General features: G+C 38.4%; 2 protein-coding genes across 4 annotated transcripts; both read right to left on the bottom strand.

The window, feature by feature from the left end:
• Window positions 1–202: 202 nt before the first annotated feature.
• LOC147486044 (putative glycosyltransferase At5g03795) lies at window positions 203–9,157 on the bottom strand. Of its 2 annotated transcripts, none has more exons than XM_086574961.1 (3): window positions 8,382–9,157; window positions 7,206–7,770; window positions 203–882 (listed from the first exon to the last, which is right to left on the bottom strand). In XM_086574961.1, the coding sequence occupies exons 1-3, from the start codon at window positions 8,752–8,754 to the stop codon at window positions 351–353; spliced, it is 1,470 nt and encodes a 489-aa protein (XP_086431087.1). In that variant the 5' UTR covers window positions 8,755–9,157; the 3' UTR covers window positions 203–350. The 2 variants fall into 2 exon arrangements, with proteins under 2 accessions (XP_086431087.1, XP_086431088.1); XM_086574962.1 differs by having other exon boundaries at window positions 8,406–8,838.
• A 2,139-nt stretch (window positions 9,158–11,296) lies between these two features.
• Window positions 11,297–19,789, bottom strand: TSL (Protein kinase superfamily protein). 2 transcript variants are annotated; one of them, XM_086571320.1, is made up of 16 exons: window positions 19,280–19,789; window positions 19,094–19,189; window positions 18,808–19,017; window positions 17,987–18,037; window positions 17,698–17,805; window positions 17,563–17,607; window positions 16,749–16,861; window positions 16,118–16,184; window positions 15,208–15,274; window positions 14,777–14,871; window positions 14,520–14,699; window positions 13,942–14,152; window positions 13,522–13,786; window positions 12,950–13,004; window positions 12,004–12,165; window positions 11,297–11,620 (listed from the first exon to the last, which is right to left on the bottom strand). In XM_086571320.1, the coding sequence occupies exons 1-16, from the start codon at window positions 19,496–19,498 to the stop codon at window positions 11,507–11,509; spliced, it is 2,058 nt and encodes a 685-aa protein (XP_086427446.1). In that variant the 5' UTR covers window positions 19,499–19,789; the 3' UTR covers window positions 11,297–11,506. The 2 variants fall into 2 exon arrangements, with proteins under 2 accessions (XP_086427446.1, XP_086427447.1); XM_086571321.1 differs by having other exon boundaries at window positions 11,297–11,583; window positions 19,280–19,760.
• Between the last annotated feature and the right edge of the window lie 275 nt (window positions 19,790–20,064).

The following is a 20,064-nucleotide window of genomic DNA, read 5'->3' as shown; positions in this document are numbered from 1 at the left end:
GACTTCAATGTTTCTTTCCAAACAAGGCGTCATACAAATGTACAATACATGAATTTTGATATACGAGTTATGTATTTTTGGTAAAGATATAGGAGCTATGTCAAATGTTCTATAAATTCTTTCTGTTTTTTTTTTTTTTTTTTTGCAAAGTGGAAATTGTATTAAAATAAAGTATAGAAAAAACAGTACAAGGACCAAAACGTTAACAAAAACTCCCATTTTATATAACTACTATGGGAGCCGGTTTCTCATGTACAAGAGTGTTTTAAGTCAGCACCATGTTTGGCAGAAATCGGCAGCCAAATTTTCTTCCCTCCAAATATGTGACAGGGGGAGTGATCGAGTGTAATTTATTTCATACAAGTTTTATTGTGCTGATGATCAAAATTGAGCAACTCACTTGAAGTGAACCTCAAAGAATTTCTTCGAAGCCACAACTCATACATCACCATGTAAAATGCATCATAATCTGTAGGAAAAAGGTTCCACTGAAAATGTTTACGCACTTTCAATGCATTCCTTTGTAACACTCTGTACTCGTCCGAGCTTACCCCATGTAGGATTTTCTTCAACAGTGGTATATCCGAAGTGTCAACGACAAGTGAGAAGCTCTTCCAATTGAGTATATCTGTGAAAGGAAGATCATAGTGATTGGCAATGATTACAGGGACACAACCATAATATAATGCATCCCCTATCCGTGCTGTGTTCACTTCAAAACCTTTTACATGGAGGCAAAACTTGCTGCCAAGAAGCGCGTCAGAGTAGGGGGTTCGCAGCCGACCGAAATTGACATATATCTCTGAGTCGTTCTTCCATACTTCAAGGAGTTTCTTACGTATTGGAGAGTTTATAGCTCCAGCAAAGAATGCCAGTTTCTTTCTGTAATCACATTTACAGAACAGCAAAAATGTAGATATGAGAAGCGAACTTAACTTTTTTTTGCTAGATAAGTCACTGTTTTGGCCCCCACTCAAGGTGACCTACAGTATGTTGGGGATTACACCAATACCAATCGGTTCCCCCACTACACAGATAACTTGTATGAACACAATTCAACTCCGGACAAAATCTAAATATCAACTACAACCTATACTAACATGCCCAACTCGCTAAACAACTATTAACAACGGATAATAATGTAAAGCGGTAAAAAGCAAAACCACAACACAAAGATTTACCGTGGTTCGCCCAATGATGCCTACTTCCACAAGAGCCTTAATAAAGTGGGAAGGAAGATTACAATCTCTCCTTTTCTGATCTCACCTTACTAGATCATTCTTTATCTCTTTACGGGGTTGTATCTCCTCAGAAAGGTTATCTCTTTTTGTTTTAGTCCGATTCCAATCCTTCCGACTTGTTTGGTTACATTGGTTAGGTTTTCCAAAACCTTGATTTTTGGTTTTATCTCCAAAACCAAATTTCGCGGTATCGTTGTAGCAAGGCCCACAAAATTATGTCCGAGCGCTGGCTCACTCTGGCCGAAGTCGCTACGAAGACTGAAGACCGGCTTTCGGGGTCGCCTCTATGTTATTGGAACTCGAAGCTGGGCGCTTCTCATCCGATCGCTGGCGCCTCCTGACTTCTCATTTGACCCCGTTACGTCGGCTCAAAATTCTCTCCTCATGTGAGGGATAACTCGACAATCTCCCCCCGAACGGTGGGGGATACCTCCATGCAATTGTCAAATCAACAGGGAGGTGTCTTTGCCATTCCGCAATAGCACAACAAACATCAAACTTACCTTTCGGTAAGACTTTGGTCATCATATCCGACCGTTCTTGTCGGTATGGATGGATCTTCGATACACAAATGCTTGTCTTCGAAAGTACTTCTCTAATCCAATGATAACGCACGTGTATGTGCTTGGATCTAGAATGAAAACTCGGATTCTTGCTCAAGTGGATGGCGCCTCGACCGTCACATAGAACTACAAACCGTTTTACGCTTTTAGCCTAGTTCGTCGAAGAACCTCTTCATCCATAGCAACTCTTTGCAACACTCGATGGCTGCAATATACTCGCTTCAGAAGTGGAGAGGGCAACACACTTTTTGCAACTTAGATTGCCAAGAAACCGCCCCCCCAAAAGTAACCGATAACCGGAGGTGGACTTCATCGAAGTCAACATCACCGCCATGTTCCGCATCGAGCCCTTCAAGTAAGGGCTTACTTCCACCAAAACACAAACATGATTTGGAAGTGCCTTTGAGATATCTCAATATCCACTTAACACCTTCCCAATGTTCTTTACCCGGATTTGACAGAAATCGCTTACAACCCCAACGGGCGAAAAGCAATATCCGGTCTAGTACACACCATGGCATACATCAAACCGCCCTCGGGATGCATAAGGAATCTTTTTCCATCCGACTCGCTCATGCTCACCCTTAGGACACATCTCTTTGGTCATGCGAACGGGCCACCGGACAACCGGACGGGCTTTCGCTTTTGATCCATGTTGAATCTCTTCAACACCTTCTCAATGTATCTTTCTTGAAAAGCCACAACTTTCCACTCTTTCACACGAAAGTGATCCGCGATCCCAAGTATCCGCTTTGCTTGACCCAAATCCTTCATCTCAAAGGACTTACTCAAGTCTTTCTTCACTTGATATCTTGTTGATGTTTGGGCCAACTATCAACATATCATCCACATACAAAGAATAAAGACAATGAAATCCCCATCCGAAATCTCTCAACAAACACACAATGATCGGAAGCGACTTCTTGTATCCTTGCTTCACCATAAAGGAGTCAAACTTTATGTACCAATCGTCTCGGTGCTTGCTTCAACCCATACAAGCTCTTTATCGGCTTGCATACTAGGTGCTCCTTGCCTTTGACCTCAAACCCTCCTCGGCGGTCCATGTAGACATCTTCTTCAAGGTCTCCATGAAGAAAAGTCGTCTTAACATCTAGTCGCTTTCAACCTCTAGGTTCATACTTGCGGCCATACCCAATACCACCCTGGATAGAAGTCATCTTCACTACAGAGAGAAAAATCTCATCAAAGTCAATCCCTTTCCTTTGACCGAATCCCTTCACAACAAGGCGAAGCTTTGTGCCTTGGGTGAGGATTGTTCTCCCTCATGCTTGACTTTGTATATCCACTTATTCTTGAGAACTTTTCTCCCTCGTGGGTTTCTCAACTAACTTCATAAGTGTGATTCTTATGCAAAGAATCCATCTCGTCATGCATGGCCTTCAACCACTTTTCTTTGTGCGTACCTTCAAGTGCCTCTTGATAGTACATAGGTTCTCCACCATCCGGATAGTAGCACGTGCGCATGTGGTGGATACCTGGTTGAAGCTAGTCTCTCTCTCGCCGGACCTCCTTGCCCCATCCGGCCGGTGCCTCGGGAGGATGCACTTCGCTTTGCTCGGGTGGTGGTTCATGCATCTCATCTCTGCATCTTCTATACCAATAGGTTCTATCCCATTATGAAAGCAATAGATTCTCATCATGAGCTTCAAACTCATGGTTCTCTCAGATTCTCAATGCCTTCGCGACGCTCCACGGTAGGAACTTCGGTTCAATCAACAAGATCATTGGTGAAAGCCCCAGAAGCTTCACCCTCCTCAAAGTCTCCGCTATGGTTTGGTCTTCTAAGAACACAACATCTCGACTTCGGATTACCTTCTTGTTAATCGGATCATAGAGTTTGTAACCAAACTTTTCATCTCCATAACCCGAAAAATGCACCGCTTGGCTTTGTCATCAAGCTTGATCTCTCATCCTTCGGAATATGCACAAATGCCCCGCACCCAAATACCCTCAAGTATCCATAATCAACATCTCTCGCCGACCATACTCTCTCGATAATCACTATTCGTGAGGCTTTTGTCTTTGACAGTTGATGATCACATGCACGGTACAGACGCATTGCTTCTACCCAAGTAGCTTCTAGGTAGCTTAGAGTGAGATAGCATGCATCTTATCCTCCTCTACAATGGTACGGTTCATTCTCTCGCTATTCCATTCTCGTCGGTGTGTCTTGGGAACGGTGCGCTTCATGACGAATCCCATGACTCGGCAATACTCTTCAAATGGCCCAATGTACTCACCCCCATTATCCGGCGAATACACTTCAACAACTTCCCAGTCTCTCTTTCCACCATGTCGTGGAATTTCTCAAACACGCCAAGTACTTCATCCTTGGTCTTCGGACTATAGGCCCATATCTTTCTTGACGATCATCAAATGAATGTCAAGTCGCGGCTCTCCCTCGGGACTTCACTCATAGGACCACATAAGTCGTATTGCACTAGCTCAAGGACGATGTCCTTTCTCGTGAGACGAATCTTTGGAAAGACACCCTCGTGTTGCTTTCCTACCAAACAAAGGAGTACATGTATTTAAATGTGTACCTTTAATGTCCGGCATGGCCTTTGCTTAGCAAGAACTTCCATCCCTTTTATGCCCATGTGACACGCCTCTTGTGCCACTCTTGTGATGAAGATTCTTCTTCTCACAGATTCGCTTCGCTTTACACAAACTAGCCTTTGTGTTTTGTAAAGAGAGCAAGTTTTCTTTCCTCCGGTCGCTACAATGGAACCTCCGGTCGGGTTTCCATACCCCGCTACCAAACGAGTTTACAAAGCCATCGCCATCTAATTTCCCCGCCGAAATTAGGCTTAACCGTATGTCAGGGACATGTCTTACATCCTTGAGTGTCAAGGTGTAGCCGACATTGGTTTCTATATGAACATCTCCAATGCCTATAATCTTCGAGACGCCACTGTTACCCATCCTCACTTCACCATATTCACCATACCGTAGATAGTGAAGAATCCCCGTCGCGGTGTGACGTGATAGGATGCTCCTCAGATCTATCACCCACTCAGTATCCCCGACATGAGGTACTAAGACAGCACACACCACAATCTGACACAATTCCCACTAGGTCGTCGACTAGTGCGGTAGTATCTCTGCCTGTGTTTCCGTTCCTCTGCACCATGTCTTCATGTACACAGTTATTCTTCTCATCCCTCTTCGTTGTTCGCGACTCATATCCTGAAGTGGCCTTTGGTGGCAAAATAGTAACATTGCCTCTGCGCTTAGGAGTTCTAGCTTCACCCCTAGATTTACTTCGCCATCACCTCTAGAACGAGATGGTTTTCTGCTTCGACCTCTCCCCCGTTTCTCTGTGAAAAGGATCTCTGAGTGAGAAGAGCTGCTTCTTGCACTCTTTCTAGTCTCCTCATTCAACAAAGATGTGGTAGCCATCTCCATGGTAACAATTCCATCCTTGGTCGCTCCATGTAGAAACCGCTAATGTCTCCCAACTTTGGTTAGAGCCTAATAGAAACAAAGCCTCAACTTCGTCTCCCAAATTGATCTTCATCAAATGCATCTGATTGATGATATTCTGTACTTCATTAAGATGCTCAGACATTGAAGAACCTTCTTGGTACTTCGTGTCTGCAAACTTCTTAACGACTAGCACTTTGTTTCCACCCGACTTCCTCTCATAAAGGTCTTCGAAGTTTCTTCCATAGATCAAGGTCAGTAGTCTCTTAGGCCACATGGTGAAAGACACCGCTGCCAATCCACCGTCCGAATGTATCCAATCGCTTATTCTCACAAGCTTTTTCCACTCAAATTTCATCGGCCTTTTTTTGGGTTTTACTCCCTCATTCTCAATGGGAAGTGCTAAGTCCTTGCGGTTATAGCAAGTCTTCCATCTTGGCTTTCGATGGTGGTGTAGTTCTTCCTATTCGGACTCATCATACGAGTGTTCACGGAATGGTCCATCTCTACAAGTTATTTAACCTCAAATCTTCTCTCAGGAATTTCATCAAACACCTTCTGACCAAGATTCGGATAACACCCTAGGCTATTCCAACCTGGCTCTGATACCACTTGTTGGGGATTACACCAATACCAATCGGTTCCCCCACTACACAGATAACTTGTATGAACACAATTCAACTCCGGACAAAATCTAAATATCAACTACAACCTATACTAACATGCCCAACTCGCTAAACAACTATTAACAACAAATAATAATGTAAAGTAGTAAAAGCAAACCACAACACAAAGATTTACCGTGGTTCCGCCAATGATGCCTACTTCCACAAGAGCCAGTTCTTAATAAAGTGGGAAGGAAGATTACAATCTCTCCTTTACAGTCTCTCACCTTACTAGATCACTCTTATCTCTTTACAGGGTTGTATCTCTGTAAAGGTTATCTCTCTTTTGTTTTAGTCTGGATTCCAATCCTTCTGACTTGTTTGGTTCTGTTGGTTAGGTTTTCCAAAACCTTGATTTTTGGTTTTATCTCCAAAAACCAAATTTCTCATGCAGCAGAGGCCCACAAAATTATGTCCGAGCTGGCGCTGGCAGTCACTCTGAGCAAGACCTCGAAGTCGAAAGACTGAAGCCACTTTGAGCTGGTCGCCTCTATGTTATTGGAACTCTGGCTGGCTTCTTCATCCGAAAGCGGCTGGCTTCGACTTCTCAAGGACACCGAATTTGTCTGCTTTTACGTCCGGCTCAGGTTCTCTCCTCATGTGAGGGATAACTCCAACACAGTACATACTAGCCCAGTTTTGTTTTCACTTTGTTATTTGTGTGGCAAAATTCCCAGACAGAGATCTGAGTTTGAGGGTATCACGTTGCAACTCTTGTAGGGGCAATAGTTGGAAAAAAAATTGGGGTGACTTGCAACATTTTAACTAATTATACCATATAATAATTGTTTTTCCTAAATTTTGTTGGGCTGGAGCCAAGGGCGGCCTGAGCACAGTCAGCGAGTGGCTGGCCCCCCAGAAGTTGGTGCAATATAAGGGCCCCATCCTCCAGAAAGTTTAGTGTATATATTAGCTTAGTAAGAACTATAATGTTGAAACAAGAGAGCCTAGTCGGTAGCAACAGCATTTAAGTTTTAAGTGCATAGTCAAAGGTTCATGCCTCTACAAGGACTAATTTTACTTCTTTTTTTTTAAAACAAATATTAGGATTAATATTTTAGACTTATAAAAACAAATATTAGCCTCTACAGGTACTGAGCGCTCTTATTTGGTCTTATAAAAAGAAAACTAATACCATAAACTTATAGATTCACCACAATTTATACATTATTTACAGCACCAAAAAATCAATAGCATATGAGTTTATTTATCTGTTGATGTTGGCGTATTAACTTCGGGCGTGGATGTCAATGTTAAAGAAAATCTACTACATGAAAGAAGTGGATTACCTTCTAGACAAAGAGACATTTGGAGGATCTCCTTGTCTTGGCCAGATTTGTGGCAAAGATGCATCTTTGTGAGCGATGTACCCAGATAGGAAATAGCTTGAAGAACAGACAACCTGAATTGCATTGAACTTAACCTCCTCTGCTTTATTCATTGCTGACCTTCCAATGGAATGACAAGCAACGTAAAAATGGTCTGTTCCACCAGTTCGATTCCAATAGGGATATTTGTGACTGATATTGAAGATATAAGATCGAACAAAATCTGGGATTCCTCCAACACTCACTCTTTTGTCATACCGCAAGCTTGCAATAGAGAAAGGCAAGAAAAAAAGATTTGCCTCTGCAGGTTCCTCTGTAATAAAATGGCTCTGCATAAGAGCCTTCTTAAAGTAACTTTCACTTGCATAGTTTCCACCCGGTTCGAAGTCCACTGGTAAGAGTGCGTGGGCATAGGGATCATCTTTCCTATGAGGATAGACATATATCTTAAAGCTCCTATTCATCTCATTATAATCTTCCATAAAGATATCTTCGTCGTGGAACACCTCTTCATTCGCATTAACACCTACACCAATAACAATAATTAATTCCCAATTCAAGAAAATAAATTCAATATCTAGGATACTCAACTTTGTAATTTTCGTATATCTCCTGAGAACTTTTATAATTGTGTACTGCTACGGCACTCAAATTTTTTTCTAAAATGTACTCTGTATAGTGTATACTCACTTCAAGAACTAAATGTCTACAACAATCAAAGGACACAGAGTATGTAACAAAGAAGTCGTTCCACTTTAACCAAAAGACTATACTAAAGTGAACTACATATATTACTTGAGTTCGCCTACCGTACGCAGCAACATTTGAAGCCTACAGCCTATACAAGTTTTCCTCCTTGTCTAGCAGAATGATATCAATTTCCCCCAATAATCACATTGTCCTAAATTAAAGTCAGTTTCCTCCATATATCAATTTACTAAATGCATGCTCACAACTACTTTTCAAAGTCTACTAGTCAAATACAAGTTTATAGTTTCTTTTTCTCTTTGGTTGCTGAAACATGAAAGCACTTGAAGATCATTATTTAATAGAACAGTAACATGAGCAATAGCCAAAACTTAAACAAACTCAATAATTAAACATTAACACAAAACTCAAAACTCAAAACAAGCATACCATTTGAGCTAAAAGGTTTTTTACCCTTGTGAATCTCATCTTCTTTTCTACCAATATTATGCAAAGAACTCAAACTTTGACCAGCTTCAGTTGACTTAGGAACATAGAAACTAGTGTTTTGATATTGAGACTGAATCTCTTGTTGAGTTTTTGAAGGGTTTAGTGAATATCCAAGGGATGGTTTAAGTAGTAGATCACGTGACTGATGGTGATCAGTGAAGAAAAGCTTTGAGGTCGAGGAGATGTAAATAAGAATGAAAAGACATGTTACGAGTGCTAAAGTTGTTGGTATGAAAAAGAAGCTTCTGAATGAATTTGAGAAACGATGGTTAGACAAGTTGTGAAAGAGTGAAGAAGAAGAAGAAGGAATCATGAAGACTTTTTGTTGCAAGAATGCCAAGAGTGACGGAGAGATACAAAGTGAGTGATGAGAATTAGTTAAGGTAAAAACACAATTAGTGTAACAAAAGTCGTGGGTTAATTAGTACAAAAACTCTAGTCCTTCACAAACTGAAGGCGTTGATGACTTAATTGATGTCGACGTTAATGTTTCTTTACAAACAGGATACTGCACATGTACTAATAAGTTAGTGCATGAGTGTCAAATGATTGGGAATTGGAAACGTCTTTTGATACATGAACAACTTGCAATGTCTTGTTTGAGAAGAAATAGTTGGTCAATGAATTCACTATCCTGTTTGTAAATTTTCCTTCTTCAAGCAGTTTCTGTGAACTCCAGTCCAATTAAGACAGATTCTAGGCTCAACCCTTAGGCCAATTAGGCAGCCGCCTTGGAAGGCCTCAAATATCCTAAATAATCCTGTGCATGTTAGTGGCATCGATTTTCGGAGACATATCTTTCAAAGGCCGGACAATATTAAAGTCTATGAATATAACAGAATCTCATGTTTCTAGAAGTGTAAGATGAGATCTAATGGTTACAAAAGTTTGATAACATCAAATTTTTGATACCTCGTTGAATCTTGTTTCAAATTAAATTTTTTATCCAAATCCATATCTCCACGCTCGCGTCAGCAGCAAATTAGTAGTAAAATTTTTGTTCTCATCATATAGAAAGTCATTGGAGTGGTTATTCAGTATTGCCCTCGATATTCTCAGCCCAAGAAATTGCCTTGTGCAATTCCTCAAAACTACTAAAGAACTTACATTGGTTTCCTCCAACATGGTACTTCAAATTTCAAATCGAAGAATTCAATTAGCATTGGATGATTTGTTTCCCAATGACCAAAATTGATACCCTTGAATGCCTTGATTTATCACCTTGTCCTTAATTCAAGAATAACGTTAGGATTAAGATACGAAATAATTTTTTGCTCGTGGAGATCTAGTATAATACGAACCACGAGTGAGGACACGCTAAGTGTGTTTGGAACACGATTGGGTGATTGCAAGGATTTCTTTGTGACACAACAACCTAAACCTTGTGTAAATCTAACTTACACAATAATTTTTCAAGAAATTACGTATTTTCAAACCGAATCGAACTCATTTGCTGAGGAGGTTCTTTATTGAGAATAAAAGTTTGCGTTCACATTTTAAATGAATTAGAATGAACTTTGAAGCACGGCAAGAAGGGAACATGTTGATCATTTACAAGATCCTTTTTGTGCTCCACTTTACCCATTATTTAGTTCTTTGACTTCTTTCACATCCGCTGTCTACAACTCCACACTTTTTCCAAGGGTAAATAACGGGAAGCCTAAACTCTAAAAAGCAAAGAATACGACAATTTATGTTTTGGATAACCAAGAACCACACATAAGAAATAGACTTCTGTTTTTATCGATAAAAATAAAAATAAGAAATAGACTTGTGTAAAAAAAGGAGGGCAATAAGAACTAAAGACTAATAACGGGTATATGGAGTTGTGCGTTAGACTTAAGGATGGAGTCAAAAATAAGCAGCCCAACTAAACAAGAAAAATTATTTTTGCTTAGTCATCATATTCTATTTCGACTGCTTCGCGACTAATAGTGTTAGTGTCATGTACGTCAGCCAACTCATAAGTCAGAACTAAAACCTAATCATATGAGCCGAACCTAAATAGACTTCAGGGCTCAGTCTAATAAACGAAACCGGGCTTGAACGTACAGAAGTTTTAGTGGGTGTTTGGTCCATTTTTTCTTAAAAAAAATTTTTATAAAAAAATTTTTATTCTAAAAACAGTTTTTAATTGTAATTTTTCTTAAAAACTATTTTATCAAATCAGATTTAACATTATGCTTTTAGCGCCAAAAGTGTTTCCCTTAAAAAAAACAGTTTTTTAATTTGAAAAACAAATTTTACTTAATTATCATAAAACAAGTTTTTGAAACCAAAAAGTGTTTTTTGGATGAAAAACTATTTTTTTTAAATAGAAGCATTTATTTTTTTACTAATAAACACTTTTTTGCAATAAATAAATAGAATCCAAATACCCCCTTACTTATCCTGTCTTAAATACTATTTTACAAGGTAATCTATCCAAGCTACTAAGGCTCGGCTCTAATTTATTCGCATCTGAAGCTCAGCCCTAACTCATTTGGATTGATATCATCTTTAAAATTACAATCCCAGAAAAAGCGTTTTCAGTCCACCTACGGGAGCGTGTTACCCTTCTGAATGATTATCCCTCCTTTAATTTTAAGGGTTAACTCGTATTAATCCCCCTCCCCAAATTACACTTAACAGATTTTAAGGGTTAACTAGTATTAATCCCCCTCCCCAAATTACACTTAACAGCCAACTGAAGTTGACTTGGATGTTAAGGGGGAGACCCTAATTTCAATTCTAGTGGCTTATCTAGTGGGGGGTAATCCTTGTTAACCCTAGTCTTAAACTTTTTAACTAACGAAATCATTAGCTTTGCAAACAAAAATGTCCCTAGTAAGAAGCCATTCATTGAGACCTTAACAAAACAGAAGAAAATAACAAATCTGATAAAGAACAATACACAATATACATGATACAATCACACTTCCCCAAAGGAGAACAGGAAAATAATAATGGGGAAAGAAACAGAATGAGAAGCATAAGAGCTTTCTGGCATTTACAAAATTTCATTCAAGTAACTTGAAATTTTACAAGAAAATAAATAAAATGTTAAATCTGTACCCTTTGTCCCTTCAGTTATCTGTCTTTCTATCCTTCTTGGTGTAAGAAAGATAGGGATCTTGAGCAATGCTTAGAACATCAGGCCTTTCTGCTTGGTTATAAGTTAAACATCGGCGTATTAGATCCTGCACAGTTCCAGAAAATGCTATAATATCTATTAAATGGACAGCTATAACCCAATACAGACTTAAATGTATTCTAGATCAGCTCTAAAGCCCCAAACCAGATTGCAGGCCTATCCAGTAAGAGAACTACACGGGCACCTTATCAGACAGGTTGAAGTAACGTATATTAGTACCATGTACATACGAAGCATAAACCCAGTTCGTATGCACACCCTAATACAGAAGGAACGCAATTCTAATTAACCAGAGTGACATCCACAGTCCCCCCCCCCCCACACACACAATCTTTCTTTCTTTCTAATAAGCATGAATAATTAAGACCGACACATGAAATAGATAACCATCATCTTCAGTCCAAACTATTCAGGGGTAGAAGAACTAACCTTTGCCTCATTTGACACAGCAGGCCGTGAAGGGAACTCAACCTTGCGTGCTTTGATGATAGTGTCTTCACGGAGTATCCGCTCCTGTGTTTGGTCATGTCCAAAAGGGCGTTTGCCAAAGAGCATTTGGTAAAACAGAACACCAGCAGACCAAACATCAACCTGTTACCAGAGTACAGTTAACACGCTAGGGTTAATCATTTTAAAAACAAAACGTCAAGACTGATACACTGAGGGTGAAAATAGTGTGCGTTGAAATCAAACCAGGACTGAGTCATCTATACTACCAGCTTTCAATTTTAGGAACTCTAAACACCAAGTAGTTTTCCTTCTTTTTTTGCTCGGTAACACCAAGTAGTTCAACTATAGTTCTATAGGTTTTGCTTGGAGAGGGTGTTGAAAAAAAAAATAGTAATGATAAGCTCAGCACCCTACTTCAATTGCTAGTTCCTTTCATCCTTCTCAAATTTACTAGCCCCGTAAAATAGGTGTAGGTGATAAATGTGAAAAAAAAAGGATATTTGACCACAATTTTCCCTTGAGAGACGTATGCTGCAAACGACAGTGTGCTTCATGCAAATGCTCAAAGCGTACTGTGGTAGGGGCATACAAGCTTATGCTTCTTAGCACACAACTAATCTTCTGGTAACTAAAGACTGCTCGACTCGAGTTACATGGCATCCAAAAGAAGCCCAACACTTGGACAGTGGCCCAGATAATAAAAATAATTTTAATAATTAATTAATTTTAAAAACAAAATAAGCTTACGCGCAAATGCTTAATTAAAGTTACAAATAGTTAATAAATATCCTTTCGTTAAATTTATTATACATTGAACTTTAAGAGGTCACAGAGAAGGGGAGTAACACTGGAAGGAATTCCAAGCAGCACGTCTTACTAATCCTAAGTCACAATATACCCATACAATCATTTTCTGGAAACTGACCTTTGATGATATTAGTGGTGTCTTGCTAAGCTCAAAACATTCTGGCGGCAAGTACCTGAACTTGCAAATAAAACATGATGTTATAAAGTGAGCAACTCCAAAAAATAAGAACAGTAACACTACAAGAACACATTCATGGCATACGAACGGAAAGAACTTATTCATCACAACAAGACAGAATAAGTTCTTCACTTTTTGAAACTTGAAATATTTCATATATATAAAGAAAGTGTTTTTTTTATAACTAAAATTTATTGATTAGGATGTAAAAAGATACAAATGTGAAAGAAAATCTCACTTTCATGGTGCAACCAGTTATGTACTGGAGGACCAGACACCTCCCAAATCCTAATGTCCGTTCTAAAATTACGCCCCTATGACGACCCCTAAAACAAGTTCCCAACTAACTACATTCCAAATGTTAGAAACTGAAGCTAAGATATTTTACATGTCAAGAGTAAGTGGGAAGAGCAAAAGAGTTGTTTTTTTCCCTCAGCGCCTACAAATTTTTAACAGGAAATAACACTTATAAATCACCCTCCATTCTTAAAGCCATGTGATGCACCACTCACCAATATGTACCAGCACCCTGAGAAGTTAATTCCATGCCTTGGGATCCGACGTTATCCTCCACTATCTTGCTTAGACCAAAATCCGTCACTTTTGCAACACCAACCTCATCAAAGAGAACATTTCCAGGCTTCAAATCATAATGGATAATCTTCTGCTGTCTCTTGTTCAAATATACAAGGCCTTGAAATATCTGAACAATTACAATTTTGGCCTCTCTCTCAGGCAGTATTGGCGTTGCTTTTAGAACTGCATCAAGATCTTTACCTGAGACACAAATAACCAACATGCGCAAAATCAAAATCTACGAATAGCATGATTCTTCAATGATATTCACTTCACAAGAAACATGTACACATTTTCCCTCTTCACTTTCTGAACCTACAAAGACAAATGGAAAAATTGATGGTGTGATATTTTACCGCTGCAATAATCCAAGACGGTGCAAAATGTGTTCTGGTCTATCTCAAAGATGTCCCACAATCGGACAATATGACGATGCACCAAGGACTTGTGGATGTTATATTCCCGAATTGCATGGCGTATATAACTCTGTTTCTTCTCTTCACTCCATTGAGCATTCAAACCGTGAAGCTTGCATGCAACATATCTATACTCCACCAGATCATATGCCTGCTTGAAAGTACCCACTTCAAATCACTGCAAAAATGTAAATACCTGTATATAGGCAAACTAATAACTGCAGAATGGTTCCCAACCAGTGGGGGAACCCATAGACGTTTTTCAGAACTAAATTATATGGTTTCAAGGCTCTCAGAAAAGAGAACACATACTTGCAACAGATTTATGTCAGCAAATATTTCCTTATATAGTTCTCACAAAACTGACTAATAATTCAAAAGTCCTCCTAAAATTAGAGGACAAACAGATTTCTGTCAGCAATTATATACTTAAATACTTCTCATAAGACTGACTGATAATTCAAAAACTCTCCTAGTATTATTGGAAGAACAACAGGAAATGAGCAGGGGAGTCGAACCTTGTAAACCTCACTGAAGCCTCCCTTCCCAAGAAGGTTTAAGAGAGCATATCGGTGATTCAAAATTTGATAATTATTAAAACGGGACCCATCTTCATCTCTTATACGCTTCATCTCACGGATAAGCCTTCCCTTCTCAAGTTCATAGCGATCCCTCTCTCGCAAAAAGATTTCCTCTTCCTGAATAAATGCATCAAAATGGTTAACGACAGCAAACCTACAGATTACAAGTCCAAGAAAGCCGGAAGCAATCTTACGCGTTTGATGCTTGCCAGACGGGATTTACATATCTCATCCTGAATGAGGAAGTCTTCCTCTGGTACTGTTTCAGCATCACTTCCATCTCCCTTATCTTCAAGGAAGAAGATAAAATATTAATATATTAGAACCTGTCATTAGCGATCATAGAACAATGGAAGAGCTACGATTTCGTAAGAAAGACAAAAGGTAACTATCCGTAATAGGAAAAGGGAAAAACTATGTTTAAAAAATATTTCGCTACAATTCATATGATTCCTGACTCAAATATTTAAATTTGACAGTGACCTTTTGGTTCTACTAAGCCACAGTCACCACAAAACCCTCCAAACAAGAAGTTAATCCCCCAATACAAAAAAGGAGAAAAGGCAATACATTGATCACATTGAGAAGAGGATAGAATGTGAGGGAGGGGGTAGAGACAACATACCAGATTGTCGTTTTTTCAATGATTTCCGGTGCCGCTCGATAGTCTCCTTTGTTTCCAACAATTGTTTCTAGGGAAAAATAAATAAACAAAAACAAAATAACATAACATAATAATAATAATAATAATATTAATGAAAAAAAAAAAAAAACAGATGTCAATTTGTCATGTCTTCTTACATCATCAGTTCTGTTTTATTAATGATGATATATTCGCCACAATGTTGTGCGTGCAAGACTAGCTAAGTGAGTAGAATGCAAAAAAACTCCCAAGTACTAGTTTGAGAGATTTGAATTTAATTATCCCCGGGTATCTTGAATTCAGTGCAAGTAGAAGTGATGGAATGACAGAGAAAACTTGCATTTGGGATAGAAAACTTCATGAAAAAAACAAATGCATACAGGAGGGCAGAAAGCTTTAGTGGAACTGCTCCAAGTACATGATGCCTCAAGAAGCAAGGGAAAAGAGTAATAGTGTATCCTTATATGATTGGGTGTGTGTCAGATCATATCAGGGAGCCAACCAGAACAATGAAAAAATCTCAAAAACCTGGTTCACATGGAAACTACATCTAATAGAATCTCTTTCATACCATCCATCTAAACTACTACAGTACAACTCCTAAACCACTCAAGATGTGATCAATTTCAGACTGTATATCAGAACCATGCCACTCATTCATTGAGATCCTAATCTTGGATACATTTCATCATCTGGAAAACTCATTTCTAAAGCTATAATCACCCAGCATCAAGATAAAAATATGATTTCAAAAGGTTTTCTCACCTTCAAGAATAATATTTTCAGAAAAATAATATATATATATATATATATATATGAATAGAACCTGAGTCAGGCATGTGAGTAGACTTCCTAACTGTTAGAGAAAAACAAAGGGCTGAAAATAACATACCAGATGAGAATTCAGATCCTTCAGTGCTTGCCCATCCTCCCATGTCTCAGAAATAATTGTTCCAGCTCTGCAATTAGAGGATGGCACACATAGAAGCAGAAAAAAATAGTAAAGTCAGTGATACTGATGCTTACTAGACAACAAGCACATTGAAAGTGCAAAAAGACTTGAATCTGAATAAGATAAGTTGTCTTTTAAAGTGCTTTTGTTACTAGAAACAGCCGAAAAGATTTGGCTATTGAGCATATTTTTCTTGGTGTTCACTAATCTAGCAGGAAAAAAAATGCATTTGCATCATCATTAGCATGTTTCAAATTTAAATGACCGTGCAATTTCTTTGTTTGGTACAAGAGGGAAAATCCCAAAACTCTCTAAAGAAATAAGTGATTCAAAATACTTGTACGGGCCAAAGAAATAGAGAACGTCCTCAACTACACGGATGGGGATGAACTTGCAGGATAAAGATATTGAAATGAACAGATGGTGAGCCAGGATTTTATCATAGAATCACTGTTCAGTTCCCATAGGGTCCGTAAAATAAGACACTAGAACTGTAGAAATCAACGCATAATGTGAGTTAACTTTTAAGATTACTCTCCCCTTGTTATCATAACATCGTAACGGACTCTACCTGATCACTCCCACATTGCCAAGCCTCAAAGAATCGTGTCGTACTTTTGCCCTTGCTTCTTGTCTCTCGGCTTTTGAAACGGATATTAACAGATCAGATATTACTTTTACTCTCTGCATCAGAGTTGACAAACAGGCCAACCAATTATAAGTGAAATTTTCCAAGCACAAACTGACACGCAAGATAAGTTTCATTAAAGAGGACAATAATGCCTACTCTAAGTAAGAAACGTACTAACAGAAGATAAGCATTCTCAACGATTTTTGCTATGAACATGCCAGTCAAAGTTATTCAAATAGAATGGACAACGTTGGATTAGTAGATACCCTTTTAGTAAATGTTTAGAAATTAACAGTATACAAACAAGCGCTTATCATAGAATACTGATGGGATCATGTAACAACTTTTTCCCTATGTTACAGGACACTCCATATTTAAAAAATAATCTGTGTCAGATACGGGATATGTGTTCGTATCGGCCACGGTATAGACACATATTGTATGTGATAAACCTAAAGTTTTGATATTTTGACGTCAAACACTTCGTATCCGTGTGTATCCGTGCCATTGTAATTTAGCTTTTCCCTAAACAGAAGGCGTCAAGTTGGTGATAGAGGAAAACTTTCAAAATAGGGAGTAAAATCCTAGACACCAAACTTTGAGCCTATAATTAAGGATCACAGCAAACTACTAAGATTTAAGAAGAAAAGGTACATGATTCAGCATGCTAAATCATGATATCAACCCTAGTTAAGCACAAATCACGAAAATAGAGGAATTCCATTTGAAAAGCTCTAAGCTGCAGAAGTAGTACCTTGGGCTTCATTTGCTGCTCTTGATCTTTGACGTCTTTCAATTCCTGGCCATATAAACAAATCCGAATAAATTAAAATTATAGAGGGATTAAGAACTTCCCAAATGCAAGCAATATGAAAAGAAAAATGGACACCTTTTCTAATTGACGAGAAAGCTGCTGATGATCAGACATTTCTTGACGTGATCTACGCAGATCTTCTTCTAAAGATGCAACTTTTGCACGCAAGGATGCCATTTCCTCCTATTTCCAGTAAAAGTGGATAAACAAAAGGAAGAAAAGTCAAATTTTCAAGCTCATTGTACAAAGGAGAGAAGTTCCTTTTAAAAGCTTCTAGCGAATTAAAGATATAGGTCAATCAATGTGTAGCATGATGGTGAATGGTATGGAAAGTTATTATAAGAAAAATTACAAGAGATAATACCTCTCGAGAAGTCAAATCATCCTTCACAAAGTGATCTATAGGACGAGTCTCCTGCCAGAAGTAGAAAATGATCCTCAATGTTTTGAAATTAACATGTTGAATAAAGAACCAAGGTGATTATAGTAATATGTCCAACAGAAAACATTCTTCGCTTCAAACCATCATGCTTTTTTTTTATTGGTAAAAATGTGTGGACAACAAACCATCATGCTCAGTCGCATATATGTTACATGACAAATGTATTGAATAAGTTCTTGATCATATCATTCTGGTAAAGTTGGGAATGGAAGAACTTGAACCCATCAATCATATGTATACAAACTTATATATTGATAGAGACGGTCAATATGTAAGATATTGATTGGTGCAAACAAAATGCACAAGAAAGTAAGAAACAAAAACACAAGTAGTCAAATACAAATACTTGGGACAAGGATTTGTTGAATAATGTGCATTCTATTATTTCAAGAGAACGCCTCAGTTCCCCATAGTCACTAGATACTCAGAAATGTGAATGTGTGTTGATCTGGTATTTTGAAAAGTGGAAAAAAACATAAAAAGATAAAGGAACGTCTCAGTTCCCTATGGTCACTAGATCTTTCATTTTTCTTTACTTTGAAAGAAATGCATGAGGCCTGTACGAGTCCAGTGAGTTATATCTGACCATGTGACTCTGAGAGAAATTCTGATATATTTATAAAGATGGTGAATTCTTGTATAAATTCTTGAGGCCCAAACTTATCCAACACTAGTTAGATGAAACCCAAAGGAGACTCACATTAGTTAAATCAGTTCATGACTTCATGGTAGTAAATGTATACCTTGTGCAAAGAGTTCTCAATGTGACCATTCGATAGTGAACTTGTCGAAGAAGAGACTTGCGGACGAGCTTGATCATTACCCCTTGATCCACGCCCCCTTCCCGTACCCGAGCGTCCCCTACCACGACCTTGTTTCTTTCTATTTGAATCTTCTATACCAGATTTTACATCCACATTTTCCACAATGTTCAGTCTTGCTTCGCTTACTGTCTGAATTTAAGTCTGTGTTATTATACAATCCATCTATAATCACAACAGATTAGGTAATAACGAATAGACGCAATACCTCAGAGAGCTTTGAGTTAGAAGCAGTTGAGTGATCATCCTCATCAAGTTTCTGTCTCTTTTGAGTATTTGCCTGTATAAGAAACTCCCCTCCAACCTAAAATTCCAAGGGCATAACAGAGCATCAATATAAATATATAATGTATATATGGCATTGTAAACTAATTAGGTAAACAGTAATACTGACATCGTCATCAGAATCACTAGAAGTAGACGGCTCCATTACATCACCAGCTTTCACTGAGCTGATAGACGGCCAAGTGGACTGAAGAGGAGTGTTCGTATTCGAGGCACTCTTGCCAACCATTCTAGCTTCAAGCATAGCTAACTTGTTTGGAAGAGATGGGTCTGACTGATTCGATGAATTCGATTTCGTAGAAAACTGGATTACAAAATCCTCTGACATTGGCAGTAGCTAAAATGCGCTGGGTTTTTGCTAAAGTGCGCAGGAGGGGAAGAATCTAGGGTTTTGGGAATTATTGAAGATGAATGATCAAGTGAATGAATGGAGTGGAAAGTTTATTAGTTTTCAAGAGTGGACTAGTATTGGTTAAACTGTTTTTGTGTGGAGTGACATAAGAATGAGGACGGGTACCCTTTAAATAATATAGGTGACTTGTGATGGGGAGACGAACGAAATATTCCGATATGACGAGTGTAGGTTAGGCAAGGTGTTAGCTCTTCAAATTTTATTTTCTTATACTACATTTGGTATTTTTTTTAAATTACTTGGGCACCTTCCATTTTGTGTTTGGCAGACTCAAAAAAAATAAATAAATAAATAAATATATATATATATATTGTCTTAAAAAATATGTTTTGTGTTGAGCACACCCAACCATATCAAGAGTAACTTGTTGCAACCTCCTGTTGCCCCCCTTATTTTCAAAGACTTCACACCTTCTTCTTTGCCTTCTCATATAAATGTGTTTGTTTTGTTTTAATTGAAAACAACAAACTTTACCATTTTTA

This window comes from Coptis chinensis, chromosome 7, assembly GCF_015680905.1.
Source record: "Coptis chinensis isolate HL-2020 chromosome 7, ASM1568090v1, whole genome shotgun sequence".
Classification (NCBI taxonomy): Eukaryota; Viridiplantae; Streptophyta; class Magnoliopsida; order Ranunculales; family Ranunculaceae; genus Coptis; species Coptis chinensis.
This window is presented reverse-complemented; position numbering and strand designations above follow the sequence as displayed.

Coding starts and splice junctions, on each gene's coding strand:
- LOC147486044 (XM_086574961.1), bottom strand. CDS start 8,754: ATGATTCCTTCTTCTTCTTCTTCACTCTTTCACAACTTGTCTAACCAT. Junction 7,771..8,381: donor AAAACCTTTTAGCTCAAATG/GTATGCTTGTTT, acceptor TTATTGGTGTAG/GTGTTAATGCGAATGAAGAG. Junction 883..7,205: donor AATGTCTCTTTGTCTAGAAG/GTAATCCACTTC, acceptor ATGTGATTACAG/AAAGAAACTGGCATTCTTTG.
- TSL (XM_086571320.1), bottom strand. CDS start 19,498: ATGTCAGAGGATTTTGTAATCCAGTTTTCTACGAAATCGAATTCATCG. Junction 15,275..16,117: donor AGGATCTGAATTCTCATCTG/GTATGTTATTTT, acceptor ATTTTTCCCTAG/AAACAATTGTTGGAAACAAA. Junction 13,005..13,521: donor CAGGGTGCTGGTACATATTG/GTGAGTGGTGCA, acceptor TTGCAAGTTCAG/GTACTTGCCGCCAGAATGTT.